Source organism: Ambystoma mexicanum, chromosome 4p (genome assembly GCF_040938575.1).
Source record: "Ambystoma mexicanum isolate Mex_15411 chromosome 4p, UKY_AmexF1_1, whole genome shotgun sequence".
NCBI classification, from domain to species: domain Eukaryota; kingdom Metazoa; phylum Chordata; class Amphibia; order Caudata; family Ambystomatidae; genus Ambystoma; species Ambystoma mexicanum.
This window is the reverse complement of record NC_090927.1, coordinates 170,060,767-170,078,280: the sequence shown is the minus strand read 5'-3', so window position 1 is coordinate 170,078,280 and position 17,514 is coordinate 170,060,767. Positions and strand designations below refer to the sequence as shown.

The following is a 17,514-nucleotide window of genomic DNA, read 5'->3' as shown; positions in this document are numbered from 1 at the left end:
TGTCCTTTGTAATATTCTTTTGTATTGTCAGGTATGGTATTATACACCTCGATATGCTGTTCCCACAAACCCAAGGACACTAAAACACTAGCTTGAACGCATATGGGTTCTTCAGCTACTAGGTGAAAGTGAGTACTTGTCATTGGAGCTTTATTCTCAGGAACGAAGGCTAAGGAGACAGTGTGGACCCCTGAAGGTTTGCCCTTGCATCTGGGATCCCCTTTCACATGGTCACTAGACCCGCAAACCACACATTTATAAAGCTTTTATGGAATGGGGGTTTCTGGTAACCTCCCTCTGGTTTGGCCCCAGAGGTTTCATTGGACCCATATGGCTTCCCTTGGTATTTACCCTTAAGGTTTTTGTGGCCCTTTTGGTGGTGGAGAATTATAATTTTCTTTACCTTTATTGTGCTTTTTCCCCTCATCCTTTTTCTAAGTTGCCCCAGAATCCTTATGAGTGATCCTGCTGGCTACCCCTAAGTCAAAAGCTTGAGCTAGCCTCTTGGGATCAAGTTCCTTGGAGTCAGCCAGGTGCTGTCTCGGCTCAGGGGAGCAGGCATCACAAATATTCTCTAGTAAAAATAAATTTCTCATTCCTTCAAAGACGTTCACTTCGCAACCTTTCACCCAACTATCTGTTTTTCAGGCATTCACACACCCAGGTAGACCAAGGAGTACCATCCTTTTTGGTCTCTGAATCTTTTAAGGTATTGAGAAGGAGTATTGCCAAACCTGGTTATACAAGCCTGTTTGACTAGTTCATTATCTGTCCTGTCATTAGCGTTCAACTCCTAATAGCATCACAACCATTCTGGGGGAGTCTAGACATGATCCATGCAACTAAATTATTCCCACAAATATTCTGCAAACGATATGGGAAATCAAATGTACTTGTGCAATCCAACACATCAAACTTGGGATCATACATACAGCCCTTTTTGGTAGACAAGGTCTCTTTGGACTAGTAGACAGAGAAGACCCTTTGAAAGAAGCAGAATCAAGGGACATCTTTTTCTCATCACACTCGTGCTGCATTTTCCTTTATGAGCCTTCTATCCTTGTCTTTGCCCTCAGAGTGTACTGCACGTTTCTTGAATTCTAGTTCTGGTCTCGTTCTTAAGTGAGAGATTTTCTGGGCTTACATTGTGACCCACAGGGGTCACGAAAGGAGGTTTTTGAGGTATAGGAGAAGGCTGTGGAGGGGGGGGGGGGGGTGTTACCCACCCATTGAGGATCCTCCTCACTTTCTGACCCATTTGGCAGATTGGAGCTAAGCTCTGAACTATCATTTTTCTCAATTTCCTCCATATCAATGTTCGAAGTAGGGGTTATGGGCCTACTTCCAGGATTTTGGTGATTTAACAACCGTAATCAACTATATTTTTTTTCTTCCTTTTTAAACTCAGTCCCCTTGTTCTACATACATCGTTCAGTTGTAAGTGCAGTAAGGGACTGTTCATTAAAATTCTTAATTTCTGTCATTTTTGTTACAAGTTACTTTTACTTTTTGGTGGAGCTAGCCTTCTGGATGGTTTATTTGAGCACAAGTACAACCAATAGTCGCTGTAATCCACTTTACGCCAATCCCACCGCCTGCCACCAGTGTTGGATAAGAATTTGTAGAATCCAACTGGTGTGGAACTTTACAAGTCTTATCTCTTGGTATTAGGTAACCCACCTTTTAATATAGGCCTGTACTGCACAAGTTGGTTGTCTTATTTTAAGAGGGGTAATGTGAGCTGTAGAGCTGTACAATGAAATTAGTAAATGCCGGTATCCAAGTAAACACTTACACACTTAAAGTTATAGTGTGTATATATATTTATATATACACAAGGATAATTGGACTATTTTTAAAATGCAGCAACTAATTGTAACTGTTGGGGAAAGATTTCTCTTTACTGCACCTTTCCTTCCATCTGTGTGGAATCCCCAAACTTTTACTATTATTTTTGTATCTGACCTGTACTTTTGGCTATTACTCGTATGTCATGGGGAAACTGACATGTCCTTCAGGCTGTCCGTACTGGGAAATATTGTTTCCCTTAGTCGTGTTACTGTTACTACATTTGGTTATTTTTGTATCACTTGGGATAACTTATTGTACAAAGCAGCTTACGCTGCAGTACATTTTTTATTTGCCCCAGACTAGCACTCGGGATATTTGGCTACTCTAGATGTGCTAAAAGAATAAGCTGGTGGCAGCAGTGACTTTTTCCCACTTTTTGGGAATTTTCGTTTTAGCCTTACCACATTTGGCTTCTAACTGTAGCTAGTGTCCAAACGTGTCCGTGCCACATGGATTTTCGCTTGTCCTTTTGTCATCTTGTTCTTTAGCCTTCTTGCTGGTCTGAGAGGAAAATCCTTATAAGGACTTTGATTGCCCGGGAAAGCAGAAGCCTTTGGCGGGCTACTGGAGGGCTGTGTGTGTTTGCTGGCAGACTGTGGGCTGTGACTATCTGGTCACAATCCACAAACTGGTTTTATTGTGTCTGATTGGACCACCGCGGGGGGCGGGTACTAGTCCTGCTATTGGCTATTGAGGGCAGCAGCTCTTCCCTGGCTTTTAGGATAAGAGGACCCATGCACCAATTCTTCAGAGATCCTGGAGAAACCTGAAGGAGCCAAGTATCCCTTCTAGCTGTGAGACACTCAAAGAAACCTGAGACCTGACTGAAGGAGGCCTGGCGACCAACTTCTGCTGCTGTCCTGGTGGAGCCTTATCTTGCTTGTGATCTTTAGCAGTCCTGCGAAGGAGCTGCGACCCTTGGAGTGGAGGGACCATCCATTCCTGACGTCTGCTCCGTGCTCTGCCAAAGAAAGCCTTCGGAAGTGCCCTGGAGCCATCCTGTGGCTGAAGCTTCGATTTTGGGCTACCGTGCTGCCAGCGTCACTGTTGTGAGTTTTGACCTGGAACTTGGGGGATTCTCAGCTGGCACTACGAGACTGACCTCTACGGAATTTCGCCATCCTAGCATCGAGGGGACCCGAGAGTGGAGGGAAAGTCTGACCGCGGCTGCTGAGTCCCTTTTGCGTTGCTGTGCTCCGGGGACCACTATCCGAAATCGCTTACTTGACCAGAGTCCGGTCCTGAGAGGGGTCCTGCGTAGAGTTTTGCTGCATCCTTCAATCGAGAGACCTTGCAACAGTGAAAGACGCCAACCGAAGATCAGCTTGAACCTTCAACCCCTGCAAATCGAGGACTGCGACCTTTGGCGGGAAAAGCAACCTCAGACCCTCTTCCTTTGTCCTGCCAAGTCTGGGGAAGAATTGAGTATGGGTGGTAAGTTACAGAGCTGTTAACCTACTCCTGTAATCCCATTATAAGTCAATGGGCTTATAATAAAACTTTATTCTAATCACTTTTGACTTTGTCATTGCTTGCTTGCGCAAGACCTCTGAAAGTTGGCGCTACTTTTGTTAGTTTTACTTGTACGCTAACCCTAAGAAACCTGCACTGGAACCCAGCGACCCTACCTGCATTTTGTTCCTGCTTCATAACTTCTGTGGAACATTTACCTGAAATATTGGACAAAAGACCCCAGACAACTCGGGGCTGGACAATTCTAGTTAGGGGTCATCTCTGTGGACCTTGACTGCATAATACCCATCTAACCTTTCCTTTGCAGGAGTTTCTGATATCTATTATGCCCTATAATAAGTGACTGTGTAAATATGTATCTATGGTTTTAGTCTTGTGTGATAACTACTTGCTAGTAGTCATTTTTCATAGTGTTTTGGCCATAAATAACTATTTTTATACATCCTGTCTAAGTGTAATTTGTGATTCCCATTGTGGACCCTTTACATGCAAACCACCTCTGACGATCTTAGTCTAGACTGCCTGTCACTGCTACCTGAACTGGTTTGGCTACAGCTCCCCAGAGTTGTCCCTGTGACAATATAGGTTGGCCTTCTATACATATGTCCACCAGGCCAGAGTATAGAACATTAGTCCTAACAGTAACATTAATATCAAAGTTAGGATTCAGTTCAATAAGGGCAATAAAGTAGGTGAGTGAACTTTTCTTATGCCATACATATTCCAGCACACCGAGTGATGTCATTTGAGGTCAGAATTAGCACTTCTTTGGGATCACCGTTACAATATTGAGTTTCAAGGAAGAAAAAGTTAAGGTTAGATCTGAACATACTTTTATCCCAGCAATAAATGTTCAACAAGTAAAACCTGTAAGGGAACAAGCACTGCCAAAGCTAGTAGGTTCAGAAGAGGGCCATTAGGGAGCCAGGACAGCCAAAGTCAATGTCCGGTTACAAGTTCTGATGCTGTCCTCTTTGAAAAATGTTTTAAAATAGTGGTTCAGAAGCTCAAGAGGAACAACCTGAAGAAGCACAAGCTGGGAGGCCAGTGCAGGTGAGTTGAGGTCAACGCAAAAGGGTTTAAATTAGTACTCACCAAGCTAGGAAGCACCACAGTCTGAAAAAGGTAGATGTACTCCCAAGCCCCACCATACCCGAGAATTGAAGAATTGGTTCCAGCTGGATGCCTCATTGTTGCAGTATAGCAGACCCTTGTTCCTGGTCCTTGGACAAGGTGATGAAAGGCAGGATGGAAGAGCTTCTGCGGCAGCACTCTGGTACTTTGGAGCTTGGGGTACATCTACCTTTTACCAATTGTGATGCTTCCTAGCTTGGTGAGTACTAGTTTCAACCCTTTTGAGTTGACCTCAACTCACCTGCACTGGCCTCCCAGCTTGTGCTTCTTCAAGGTGGCTCCTCTTGAGCTTCTGTGATTTTCTACTGACTAGTTTAAAACCTTTTTCTAAGAAGAGAGAATCAAAACTTTGAACTGGCCATTGACTTTGGGTGTGCTGGCTCCCAAAATGCCCCCTTCTGAACATATTGGCTTTGGCATTGCTTGTTCCCATACATGTTTTAATTGAACACTATTATTGCTGGGATAAAAGACAGACTACATCCCTCGGGGATAATTTAACCGTTTTACTACTTACAAAGTATGTTCTGATCTAACTTTTCCCTCCTCAAAACGCAATATTGTAATGGTGATCCCAAATAAGTGCTAATACTGACCTCAAATGACAACACTCAGTGTGCTGGAATATGTTTAGCACAAGAAAAGTTCACTTGCCTACTTTTATTGCTCTTGTTGAACTGAATCCTAACTTTGATATACATGTTAATATTTGCTGCTTTTTAAAGACATAATACCAACAGAGATGTCTTGTAAAGTCCCACACCAGTTGGACTTTACAGAATTCTTACCTAACCTAATGCATCTCTGCATTTGAGTTATACCAAGTGTGTACCACAAATACTGCAGTCCTGGTCTGACTTCACTAAAATCAGAATTCAATTCCTGCTTAAATGCTTAAAAAAACCAATAAAAAAGAACACTGGTCTTTGCTTTTCCCTGCATTTTTTATTTTTTATTTTGAAATTTAATTTAGTGTAGATGGTCTGCGAATTGTTCTTTTGACTTTACACTCCCAATGACAATTTTTGTTATTATGGTAAAATACAAAAATCCAAGGGTCTCCGATCCTCCTCTGCCCTTTGTAGCACACACAAATTCCACTGTTTAAAAGTGACCCCCCCTCCTCACTCACAATGACTTGTAACTTTATCCTTGATTGCTCCCAAATAAGACCATTATAATGCTCTGCCTGACGCACATGTGTTTTCTTCCTCGACAAACTACCAATCCTCCAGTTGTCCCACTTAACAGGTCTCAAATTCTTGTCAGTGTGACTGCATCCACCCTTCAATTTTGACTCTTGTTAAATAAAAATTTCACTTCAATCAACCTGCATAAAGTACTCTGTAGTGACACTCCACCCCCCTACCCCACAATGTCTCCACACAGTTCCTTTCAAAATACCCTGTTCTTAAATGCAAATGGAAAAGCCCTTCTATTTGTCCTCCAAATCTATCTCTATGGGTGGGAAAAGCCTTAATAGGTGCAACGTTCTGGAGTTATTTGGTCAATGTCTTTGGAGAGAGCAAACCTAATTTACATCACAAAATGACTGAAAACCTGGCTCTCCCATGCCTTTAGCCCTCGCTCTTTTAGGTTATCTTGTTTGGTGCCTTATGGCTTTATTGCAAAAGTGCGCCCTACAAATCTTCAAACTAAAATAAGATTCATGGCTAGAGAGCCCGGTTAAGATGGCTGCAGGCCAGTGAGCTTCCGATCAGCCTTGAATATCCAGTCACAATCCTGAGCGACCTGTACTGTCGTGGACAAGTTCTGCATGGTGCATGCTAGCCTGGGGAACCACTGTGTGAAATCTGGTCTGCTGGAGCGTTCTGTGTGAGGAGGCAGTGACACCTGGGCCATTGGTGCAAGGCGTTGGAGAAGGCCTCCGTGGGCGATCCTGATAAAGCTGCGCAGATTCCATCTGCGGCTGAGGGCCGAAGAATAGCCCCTGGGCTGCCCATGAGGTACGCGGGCGCACACCACATCCTGCAGTTCAGACCCTGAGTATGCTAAGCAGCAGAACCTGACCCCGGACAACAAACTAAGATCCGAACGAGGGATCGGGGACCGCCGGTGTGCAGGTGGCGAACCCCTGCGCGGGCTAAGACTCTTGACTGATGGGAGAGCCACCCAGGTCAGTGAGGCGTAGACTGCTCCTGGCCCCATGGATCCCTGCAGAGACGCTGGCGTGGCAGGCTGTGGACAATGCCCCGATCGAGGTGAGCTGCGGGCTGTGGCGGACCACTCTTTCCCCTGTGGCTGTGGAGGGCCTTCTCTGGCCTGGTAAGCGGCGCACATCCTTGGACTTGGGTCCTCCATTTGGTCTGAGGAGGTTGGAAGTTGGCAAATAGACTGTGGTGACTGGTGGTCGCATAGTGGAAACCCCTCAAGATGTGAACTAACGAGGGGTTCTGACACCTCATGATACCCCCGCTCTGTCCCTCTTGGTACAATAAGGAGCAGAGACTGCTGTCGAGCAGCCCCTCCGGCATTATCGGATTGGAGCTGGCTCACATACAAGGCAGTGGATTACATTTTTGGGCACTAGGGCACCAGAGAGCGATACAGTGAGTTGTTAAGGGCCGCTTGGGGACAGCTGAGTGGAGCACTGGAGTGTTACTTTGGGTCAGGGTGTGATCACTGCGAAGTCGAAATGATTTGAACTAGCAAACACTGTAATGGCGAAATCACAAAAGTTGGGAAAGCAACAGTCGAAACTGCAGTTTGACGCCCGACCCCGGCCAGACCATCAATGCCAGGAGTTTTCCCCGAACAGTGCTCTACAGCCTGCCTTGTTACACCTGGGTGGGGCGCTCTGTCATCTGTTGGGGCAGGTACAGGCAAGCATACAATCGCTGCATGAAGATACCCTGACCTGCAATGTGGATCCTAGGCAGGTCAGTCTGGATAAGCATGGAGATCGTTTGGATGAAGTTGAGGGTCGAGTGTCAACGGTCGAGGACGAAACCAGTGCCGCTGGGAGGGACCTGGCTACAATCAAGAGGGCGATTAAAGAGCTGACAGACAAACGGGATGATCTTGAGTCCAGATCACAGCAGAATAACCCAAGGATTTGTTGGGGTGCCTGAGGCAGTTTATCAGCGCAATATGGAGTTATTGGTGGAGAATCTACTGAAGAGGTCCGGGGTGACGAGGAATTTTCAGCAGTGTACATTGTGGAGAGGGCCCACTGTATACAAGTGGCAGGAATCCAATACCTCGAGCACCTGACCGGCTGCTTATTGCTCGGCTGCTGAACTGTCGAGATGGGGACATAGCCCTGAGGAAAGCCAAAGAAAAGGATCCCCTGGTATACCGCGGTGCATCAATCTCGGTATTCCCGGTCTTCTTGGACAAAGTACAGACATCTAGGAAAACATTGTTGAGAGAAGACTCGGAGAAGGAGACATGCAATACGCTGTGCTCTTCTCTGACAAATTAGAGCGGAACATGATAGCGGGGTGCTCTATTTCCAAACTCTAGGTGAGGCAAATTCATTCCTCGAGTCCCTGCCCTGAATGCCACACGGCAAAAGGAATAATAAGAGGGGGGACTTCCCGTGGAGCAGGCACCATGTGGTATCATCAATTGCAAATGGATCCGTTTGCTACACATTAGCAGTCGGGACGATGCCTATCGATGAGGGCTGCTTGAATAACTAGGTCCTAGCACCCCGCCCCCCCCCCCCCGAGCGTGAGGACTCGATAGTTGAGAGGAGGGGGATAAACGCCATGTTGGGGTTGCTGTAGTTGTGTTGTCTGAGGGTCGAGGTGCACAGTGGATTCATGGGGAGCTCTTCCGCAGAGAACTATCATCCATAGTACAAACTATTTACTTGGAGAACACAGAAGTCATACGGATGCTACAAGGACGCTATGGCCAAGTCTCTTAGATGCATGATGTGGAATGTCAGGGGTTTGAACTGTCCGTCCAAGTGCTGCAAAGTACTATTATGAATGCAGCGTCAACAGGTGGATGTGGCGTTCCTCCAGGAGACATTTGACCCGGGGGGAGAATCGAAATTTGGGCAAAGATGGGGATGCCACCGTTCTCGGCCTACTCCTAATACTCCAGGAGGGGGGATGGGGATGTATCCTGCTGTGAAACTGTTGGGTTCTGCCTGGCCTCCCAGGATAAAGACCAGGAAGGGGAGAGACCTCTTGGTACATGGTTCAATTCAAGGCCAGACATTTACTTTGGTTAATGATTATGGCCCTAATCAAGACTTGGCAGAGACCCTGGGTGGATCATCCGTCAACTGGAGGGAACGACCCCTGTTGAAATCTTAAAGGGGCTCTGGATTTTAATGCAGTTATGGAGCTAGATCAAGACAGAACGAGGGGGTGGGGGAACACATCGGCAGTCACAGAAGGTGACTTGCAAACTATGAGGTATGTGCTGGGCATGGGAGATGCACGATATCTGGAGAACCAGGCATCCAGAGGGCAGAATGTTTCATTCCTCGGTTCACAATTCTGCCTACCGATTCGATTACTTTTTGATCGGGTACACTTATGGGTAGAATCTCAGAGGTGTCCATATTGGCGTGCACATTGTCAGACCATGCCCCGTTGTTACTGGTTATGGAGATACCTGGTTGAGGGGATGGGAGACCTCTCTCGGTGTTTAAAACAGATGGAGATGGCTTTTGCGAAGGGCTTTGTAGGGCCATTGATACCTTTTTTGAGATAAATGTGGAATCCGTAAAGTCATATGCGACATAGTGGGAGAGCTTTAAATGTGCAATTAGAGGGGTGTCTATATCAAAGGAAGCATGGATATTGAAGCAAATCTCTACAACTAGCCAAAACCTAGGTTTGCATACAGCAATTACAAAAGGCACCAGCTACACCTACGATGACAGTGCAGGCCGAGATCATGGTACAACTACATGCGTTTAGAGAGCTAGCACAAAGGGAAGTGAAATTTCTTGTGGGGGGGGAAAATGTAGTGAGGCAATATGGGGAGGGAGATCGCCCTGGAAAGCTACTGGCGAAAGTTGCAAGGATGGACACTAATAAAAGTGGGGTTATATCTTTGAGGTGCAAGCTCAGGGAAGACAAATTTGGAGACTCTTTTGCGTGTTCTATCATATTCCTCTCAGATGTCTCACAACAGGAGATAGATCATTATCTTGGATCAAGTTGCACTGTACGGGTGCTCGAATGAGGGAAGGGAATGGTTAGGACGTCCTCTCACACTGGAGGTGGTCATGTCGGCAATTAAATCCCTATCGTCGGGCAAAGCCCCCGGCCCGGATGGATTCACAACTGAATGTTCTAAATACTTCATTAAGGAGCTAGCTCCCCATTTACTGGAAGTATACCATCAAAGTTTGAGACACGGTCAACTGCCATATTCCCTAAGGGAGGCAGTGGTGCTGTTGAAGCCAGATATAGAAGCAAACGATTGCTCCTCGTACCGCCCTATATCCCTTATCAACCTATATAATCAGATTCCAGCCCAAATAATGGCATCTAGGCTAGCACCGATGATGCTTGGGTCAGTGAAGGCGTACAGTCAGGATTTATATCTGGACGTTCCACCTCCTATGGGCTGCGGAGGATATTTGGGCTAATGTCTGCGGTGCAGCAAGACTATTCTATAGTGGCAGCACTGTTAGACGCCACAAAAGCATTTGATTCAGTAGAGTGGCCCTTTATGTTTGCAATTTTAAGAAGGGGATGGGGTTAGCACTGTATTTCTCTAGTGTTGCAGTTGTACACATCGCATAATGCCAGGGATAGAGTGAATGGCCAACTCACTACTGTTATACCATTGGGGAGGGGCATAAGACAAGAGTGTCACCTCTTGTAGCTACTATTTGCACTGGCAATTTAACTCCTGGCCGAGATAGTTGGAGAACGTCCTCTCCATCGGGGGGTGCTGATATGTGTACACAAGGTGATTGTCTTCCTCTACGCCGATGACCTGGTGCTCTACATCCGAGGTCCACAGTGCAACCTGTAATGGCGGATGTACTGTTACTTGGGTATTTCTCTCGGTTAAGAGTTCATGCTACGAAATCGGCTTTCTTCCCACTAACAGATAGACTGAGCGTTCGTTGACATGGGGCTTTCAGTGACAAGGGGCATATACCCGGTACCTTGGGGATAAGCATTGCACAGATCCCAGAGGAGTTATACACCCATAACCGTCATTGCGCACTACAACAGGCTATGCCGGCGGTGGACAGGTGCATGAGCCTCCCGCTTAACCTCTATGGGAGAATATCCCTTGTCAAAATGGTGGTGCTGCTACCACACTTCCTATGTGTTTCTCAATGTGCCCCTGGAGCCTCCCAAGGAGTACTTTTTGCGGTCTAAAATCGGTGATATTGCGGTTTATCTGGGCAGGCAAACAGACCAGGTATCATGGGAGAAATTAGTGGCACCCCTAGATGTGGGAGGGCTGGTGCTCCCAGACCTTGAAACATATTACGAGGCGGCACAGGCAGGGTTCCTCATTCACTGGTTCGCAGACAGGATAGACCGAAGATATGTAGGGGTGGAAAGCGCTGTGGCGACTCATCTTTTGTGGTCAGTTATACTGACCGCACCCGACCGAGTATCTGGGATAACAAATATGGTGGAGTTGACCTGCAGGGCGTGGATTCTCATAGAGCAGAAAACCAAAGGGAAAGCGATATACTCAGTGGAATTAACGGTTATTTACATTCCGGGGATCCCGCTGACCGTTGAGAGTAAGTTATGTAAGCTGTAGGAAGTGCGTGAACATAACATGCTTTTGAGACCTCTTCCCAGACGGTCAGTTCCAAACTCTGTAGGCAATAAAGGGTAACTTATACCCCTAGAGATATTCTTGTACTTTAGGGGCTGAGAGAATCGTTAAAACAGACTGTTCCAAACTTCCCCAAGAACAGGAAAGCATCCCTGATCCTAGACAAAATGCGTAGGGGAGCTCATAATGGTAAGGTGGTGTCTACCATATACAGTATGCGCTTGAATTCTAGAAAGAAATGGGGTGCCTCGTCTCTGAGGTAGTGGGAAAGATCATTGCCGTGTGCAGTGTCAGATGAAGCCTGGAACTATTGTTGTAGAGAGACTGAGAGAAGCTCTCCACACCAGATCTATGTTGTTCCACTTTAAATGCCTGCATCAGTTCTACTATACACCGGCCTTGTTACACAGATGCTTTCCAGACACCTGAGAGAGCTGTACAAGATGTGGGGCTGCATCAACGGACTTTCTACACTTGGCATGGGGTTGTCTGGCGTCTACTCTTTTGGGAAAAGGTCTTTGGAACAATGATTGAAATTGTGGGTGAGAGAGTATACCCTGACCTGATAACCGCCTTATTAGGCCACACTAGGCAAATGCTGGGTAGAGTGAGGAAGTTGGGCAGGCTACTTCTGGCCAGGAGGCGGGTGGCAATGATGTGGGGAGGTACCCGGTCCCCGAGCATGGAAATATGGCAGGAATATATCTGATATTGCAATGAAATGGAGACGGAATACAGTAGATTGACACACCCGCTAGTGAAACTTGAGAGATATCTGAGGATCATATGTACATTTCCTTATCACTCAAGCCCAAACACTGCAAGCGATGTATAGAAACTACACCTGACAACAATATGGCTATTTTTTCTCTCCACAAGATACTGGGAAGAACTAAAGGAAGGGAACATTGGAGTAATAACCCATTATCAAGCTGGGCCACCATGAGGCTCCAAGTACTGATTGCAATGTATCAAGAGAGATGTACTGTGTGAATAACCGATGTATACAAAGGGGTAGAGAGCATTGAACTACTGTGCTAACTCTGGGGTTGTGTCCACAGGTAAGGCGCATAGATTGGGTTTTTTGGCTGTGAAGTTCTGTGGGAAACGCTATAGGAATCACTGAGCCTATGAGGTAACTCGCCAATTATCAAGGCATGCCGTTCATATGGTAGATGACCCCTCCCCCCCAACCCCACACCCCCAATACACTGTTTCTGAATTCACATTTGCGCATTTAGAAATAATGTCATACAATTGTTGATCATTGCATTATTTAAGGAAAATTTGCTTTGCAGCACCATGCCCCGTAGCCTATGGATTGAAAACCTGCTCCTGCGAGTGGAATTTGTTCACTTCTGGATCCTTTCCGTGATTCCCAGCTGTTTCTGGCACTAGTATATCTTTCTAACTGATTACATCTAGGTCTTTGTGGGAAAATGCAGAATATGTAGCTTTTCATGATGTTTTAGTCATTATTTTGTTGTGTGAGCAAAATCTCTTTACACTAAAATGCTTATTTTTTCAATATTGGAGGATTGTCTTTTGTGCTTTAACCTCTTTTCATCTGACAGGTTTCATGTGGATAAACTTTCGTCTGCTCATGTATACCTCCGACTACACAAGGTAATTTTAATTATTTCAATGCTTTATTAAAGCGCTTTGTGCAGCCTTTTTTTGCTGTTGCCTGCGAAACATTCTGGGAGAAAATGGAGGCAGAGCAAAAAAGGCATTACATGGCGATAATGGTTGGTGCAGAACTCTAATAAATGATGCAGTTCTTCAGGTATTACTCAATGTTAGTCGCTAGATGACCTTGGAAAGGTGTTGTGGATGATCCAAGATGTACAACTTGTCTATTGAGACTTTAAATGCGTTGGCTGTATAAAAGAATGGGAGATGCCATGAAGATTCATTGCCCCACTGCACTACATGCTGTGCAAACAAGATCTACCCTCAAAACTCTGCAGACCACAAGTTATAAATATTGGGTATAAAGGAATGCAATTTCAGAGAAGTGATCCTAGATCTGATACCATTCCATTTGTGTGTGCCGTTACCAGTAAGTTAAGGGGGGAGATATTTAAGACATTAGTGGCAAATATTGATAGGTCAATATGGTCAGATAACCTGGGGGTACAATAGTGGAGCATCAAGTCAACTATATAGTCTGTTTTGAATTGCAGCCTTTCTTTGATCGAAGGCTGTAATGCCTTGTGGTCCTATGAAGCTAAAAAAAAGTTGAGCACACCCGAATCTCAACATTGCTTCCTTCTGCATGTGATTTGTTTGGTAGAAGTCAAGCATTGAGACACCCTGAACTGCTTAGTGAATTTCTAAAATCATCCTACATTAGGTTATTTCTTACCTTGTTCTGCTGATTGCCTTTCTGAAAAGTCTGCTAGAGTTATTACTTACGCTAGTATTGTGTTCCACTCTCCTTAATTAGTATAACTGACTATTCCAGCAATAGCCATAGTGTCCGAGTTTATGACCAATAGGCTTTTACTCACCTTGAATAGCTGTTGCCATTCTAAAAGTTTAACTTTGGGTTGTGCTTACTGTTAGAGAGAATTCTCAGAAATGTGATAATTCCCTCCACCTTGGAGACCCTCAGCAACTTCGCTGGATTTTGAGGACTTGATTTTTTTTAATCTGGAGAGAGTGTGACCCTTTTACCCACTCTCCCATGTATTTTATTGTGTTTTTTTTTTAACACTGTTTCTTTTGGTTGTGGAGTCTGACAAACTCTATAGGCATCATATTTTACATTGTGTCACACAGCACCTTCAGTGCAGTGGCACAGGGAAGTCTTTCAGATTTCCCAAAGGTTTAAATGCCTTCTCTTGTATAAACTACTGTTTCCAAGAGCAGTAAAGTGAAATTGACTTTATTTGCCATTGTCATACCTTCTAGACCCAGCACACCCTATCTTATAATGGAGTGCTGGAGGGGTTACCTAGTGTCCCCTTTATCTAGTTTCTCATGTAAAAAATGTTAGGTTACCCTTTTCGCACGGAATGGCTGGTTGCAGTGATTTAGTTTGAACTACCATGGTGTGCCTTTACCGCGGGCTGTGTTTGCAGCTACAGTAAAGCACCCACGGCAGCCATCTTTGTCAAAATGGCGCCCGATCTTCTTTTTCTCCATTTCTTTGTGGAAAGGTCCTTATTGAGATTTACTCTGTGCGCCAAACCAGGTTTGGTCTCTTTGTTCATTTTGCCTTTGGCGGGATTCACGAGTGAAGGCCTGCCTCTGGCTCCACGGTGTCTGGGGTAGGCAGGAAGTGAGGGAGGTGCCCGAAACTCCCTGTGCTTCGTCTCCTAGGAGACCCAAATGCACTCTGTGATTTGGTTGACTGTCCGGTAAGGACAGCCACCCTGCTGGGTGAGTGACAGCTGGGCTGGAATGAATGGGAGAGAACTGAATAAAAGACGAGTCTTGGCCTGGAAGGCAGAGTCGACCAATGGACGAAGGAACCGAAGAACTACTTGAAGAGGATGCCTGCTGCAACTCCTGGACCGTTGGTTTGCCCAGTGAAGCCCTGCTGCAGTGCTGAAATGGCAAGTTCGCATCAACCGAGAAGCCTCTGCACGGACGACTTCTCCTCTTGAGTTGGTGGGACCAATCCACTCCAAAGTAAGCCACCTGGTCATACATCTCGGAGCTGGTTGAATTTCCAAATAGTTGCTGCTGGAAAACGTATAGCCAGGGAGAGGAACACCAGATTGTGTGCGTTGCTTTTAAGCTGGCCTAGAACTTCAGAAAGATCTTCCGGACTCCCAGGAAGCAGGACTGTCCGAGCCCCCTCAACAGAGTGCGGGACCCCAGAAGCAAGGAAAGTCCATCTTGCCAGCCAGGAACCGCGGTGTTGCTTTTTGCGGTAGACTCCATGGTGCTGAAAAACTAAACAGCCACTGATTTGAAGATTGTGTTAAGTTGCGTATCCCGAGGACGGGGCGTACCTGTATCACCAGAAGTCTTGCGTGCTGAGGTAGCCAGGTCGTGGTAGAGGTAGACTCGTAGCTGATGAAGTCTTCGCAACTGAAGAGTAGTAACGTAAAGAACCAACCCCGGATCCGTCCTGTAATACAGGATTGAACTGGGGCCCGCTCCTGACGCCACGGATGACGCTTCCCAAGATTAACGTGGCGTCAGAACAGTGCAAGCACTGACTGGGAAGGTCGTAGATGTTGTTGACAGGTATCGGCAAAGTATCCCAAGCAGTTATCCAGGATGGTATAAGGTAGCTTATACCGGCAAGCTGAGAGTCCAAGGAATCAATGCCGGTAAGCAAAGAGTCTAAGATACAGGTGCAGGTAAGCCGGGGTCCAAGGTAACAAGACGGGGAACTGGAGAGGCAGTCCAGGGCCACAGGAGACTCAGCAGGAGGCGGGCAATACAGGCAAGGATGGAAGCAGGGAGGGCCCCCAGGAAGGAGACAGGAGTACACAGGAGGACAGGAAGGGAAAGGAAAGGCCAGAGAGGGGAGTAGGGGCAAGAAAGGACAAGGCCCAGGCACTGGATCAGGACCAACGGATCACGGAACCAGGGAGCGTGGCGGAAGGGAACCAACCGCGTTGAGACGCGATGGGAATACCAATTCGGATTGCTTAAATAGCGGTCCTGTGTGAGAACGAGGCTTGAATCGCGCGGCAATGCGCATGCGCGAGTAGGCGTCGCCGCGCGAACGAGGTTTGGAACGCAAACCCGTTCGAACCGATGCGCGAACGACAACCGTGCCCCACACGGGCCAGGACAGAGCAAATCCGCCGGGAAACTGTGCCCGGAGCGACGCGTCTTCCCCACAATCTAAGACGTGGGTACAAACGCCAGGAACCAGTACGCCCCCCAGGGCCCCGCCGCCCAGCACAGGTAGGTGTCCTAACAGATTGGTGGTTTCGAGCGGTGACCATCCCATTGCAGTGCAGGAGTCCCCAGAAGTCCTCCCTCTTGTCCCCACGACTGATGACCATGAACAGTGAGATCTGCAGAACTGCACAGGAACAGAAGTCACCTGCTGCACTTTCTTCAATCCAAAGGTACTGTACAAAGTCTGAGAGAACTTACCTCTTGCTGTAGAGTTGCTTGCATCTTCTACTAATCGGATTGTGGCCCTACATTTGATTCTTCTTTTCTTCAGACTTCTAAAACATTCTACTTACCTACCAGAAGTGCTTCATCCTATATAAGACTTTTGCCCCTTGACTTTGGCCTACCCTGTTATACTGAATGACTCTGCTGTCGGGATCCAAAACTACTTGCCTGCTTAAGAATATTTGTGGTCTCTTGTTGCTCTAATAACCTTTTCCTTTTGCCAACTTATAACATTATTCTAAATGCCAACAGTAAGATATTAATGTCCCCAGCACCCTAGCTATTGAAGTCACCTTAGGGTGTATGTTGTATCTGTGGGCCATCCCAAAAGGGTCTTTATTGATTTAGAAACTAAGTGTACAGTGTTGAAGTGTATTTGTGTTACTATTATATTGCTCCCTTCTGAAGAAGGCTTATTCTAACTGATGCATTAATAATTGTTTATTCAGGAAACCTTGAGTGTAAGTGTGTATTTGAATACTTGTGACTGTGAATCTGAGAAACTCCCCTTCAGCTCACATTGACCCCTCTTGACATAAGCCTGGCTGCTCAACACGCTACCAAAACTGTGTAGTACAGGCTTATGCCAAAGGTTGGGTTTCCTATACCTGTAGTCAGAGTTGTTTGTAGTGTTCCCAGAGGGTACTGCATACAAACCTTGCCTAACACTTACCATGAATAAGCTGTGTGCCTTCTTAAATGAGTAAGTCTTAGTTTCCTTAAACTATCTCATCATTCTAACAGAAAGTAGATAAAAGGTGGACTTACCTGTGAATTGGGTTCCCCTCTTCCCAAAAATAATGCTGTTGGTTTCCTTTTATTATTCGTGTTAGGATATGAGTGTCTCCAATTGGGTCTTGCTTCCCCTGCCCTGCTTTTAGCCTGTCCAGAATAAGTCTGCCTAGGTCATACATAGCTTTTAGGTTGCTGTTAGTTCCTTACAAAAGTATATAGAGGGTTTACTTACCTTGACTATAACTGTTATCCTAAAATAATTTAATTATTGCTTCCCTTATTAGTGAACTGAGAAGCAACTGTAATTGAATATTATGCCCCAAGGTCCAACTCCACTACAATAACTTTTATCCTGATTCAGAGTTATAGGTGTTTTACTCTTTCCACTATTCAGAAAAGTATTTTGTTCAGTTGGTTGCCAAAGTGGTTTCTTGCTTAGCGTCATGGTACAGCTGATACGGTCTACTACCCTGGCATTAC

At 46.0% G+C, this 17,514-nt stretch overlaps 1 protein-coding gene across 2 annotated transcripts in view; it reads left to right on the top strand.

The window, feature by feature from the left end:
• CCDC25 (coiled-coil domain containing 25) overlaps positions 1–17,514 on the top strand; it is a 217,652-nt gene that overhangs the window by 53,774 nt on the left and 146,364 nt on the right. For both annotated transcript variants that reach the window (XM_069605626.1, XM_069605625.1), the window contains exon 4: positions 12,777–12,828. In XM_069605626.1, coding sequence (XP_069461727.1) covers positions 12,777–12,828 — 52 coding nt within the window. The remainder of the gene's footprint in view (positions 1–12,776; positions 12,829–17,514) is intronic.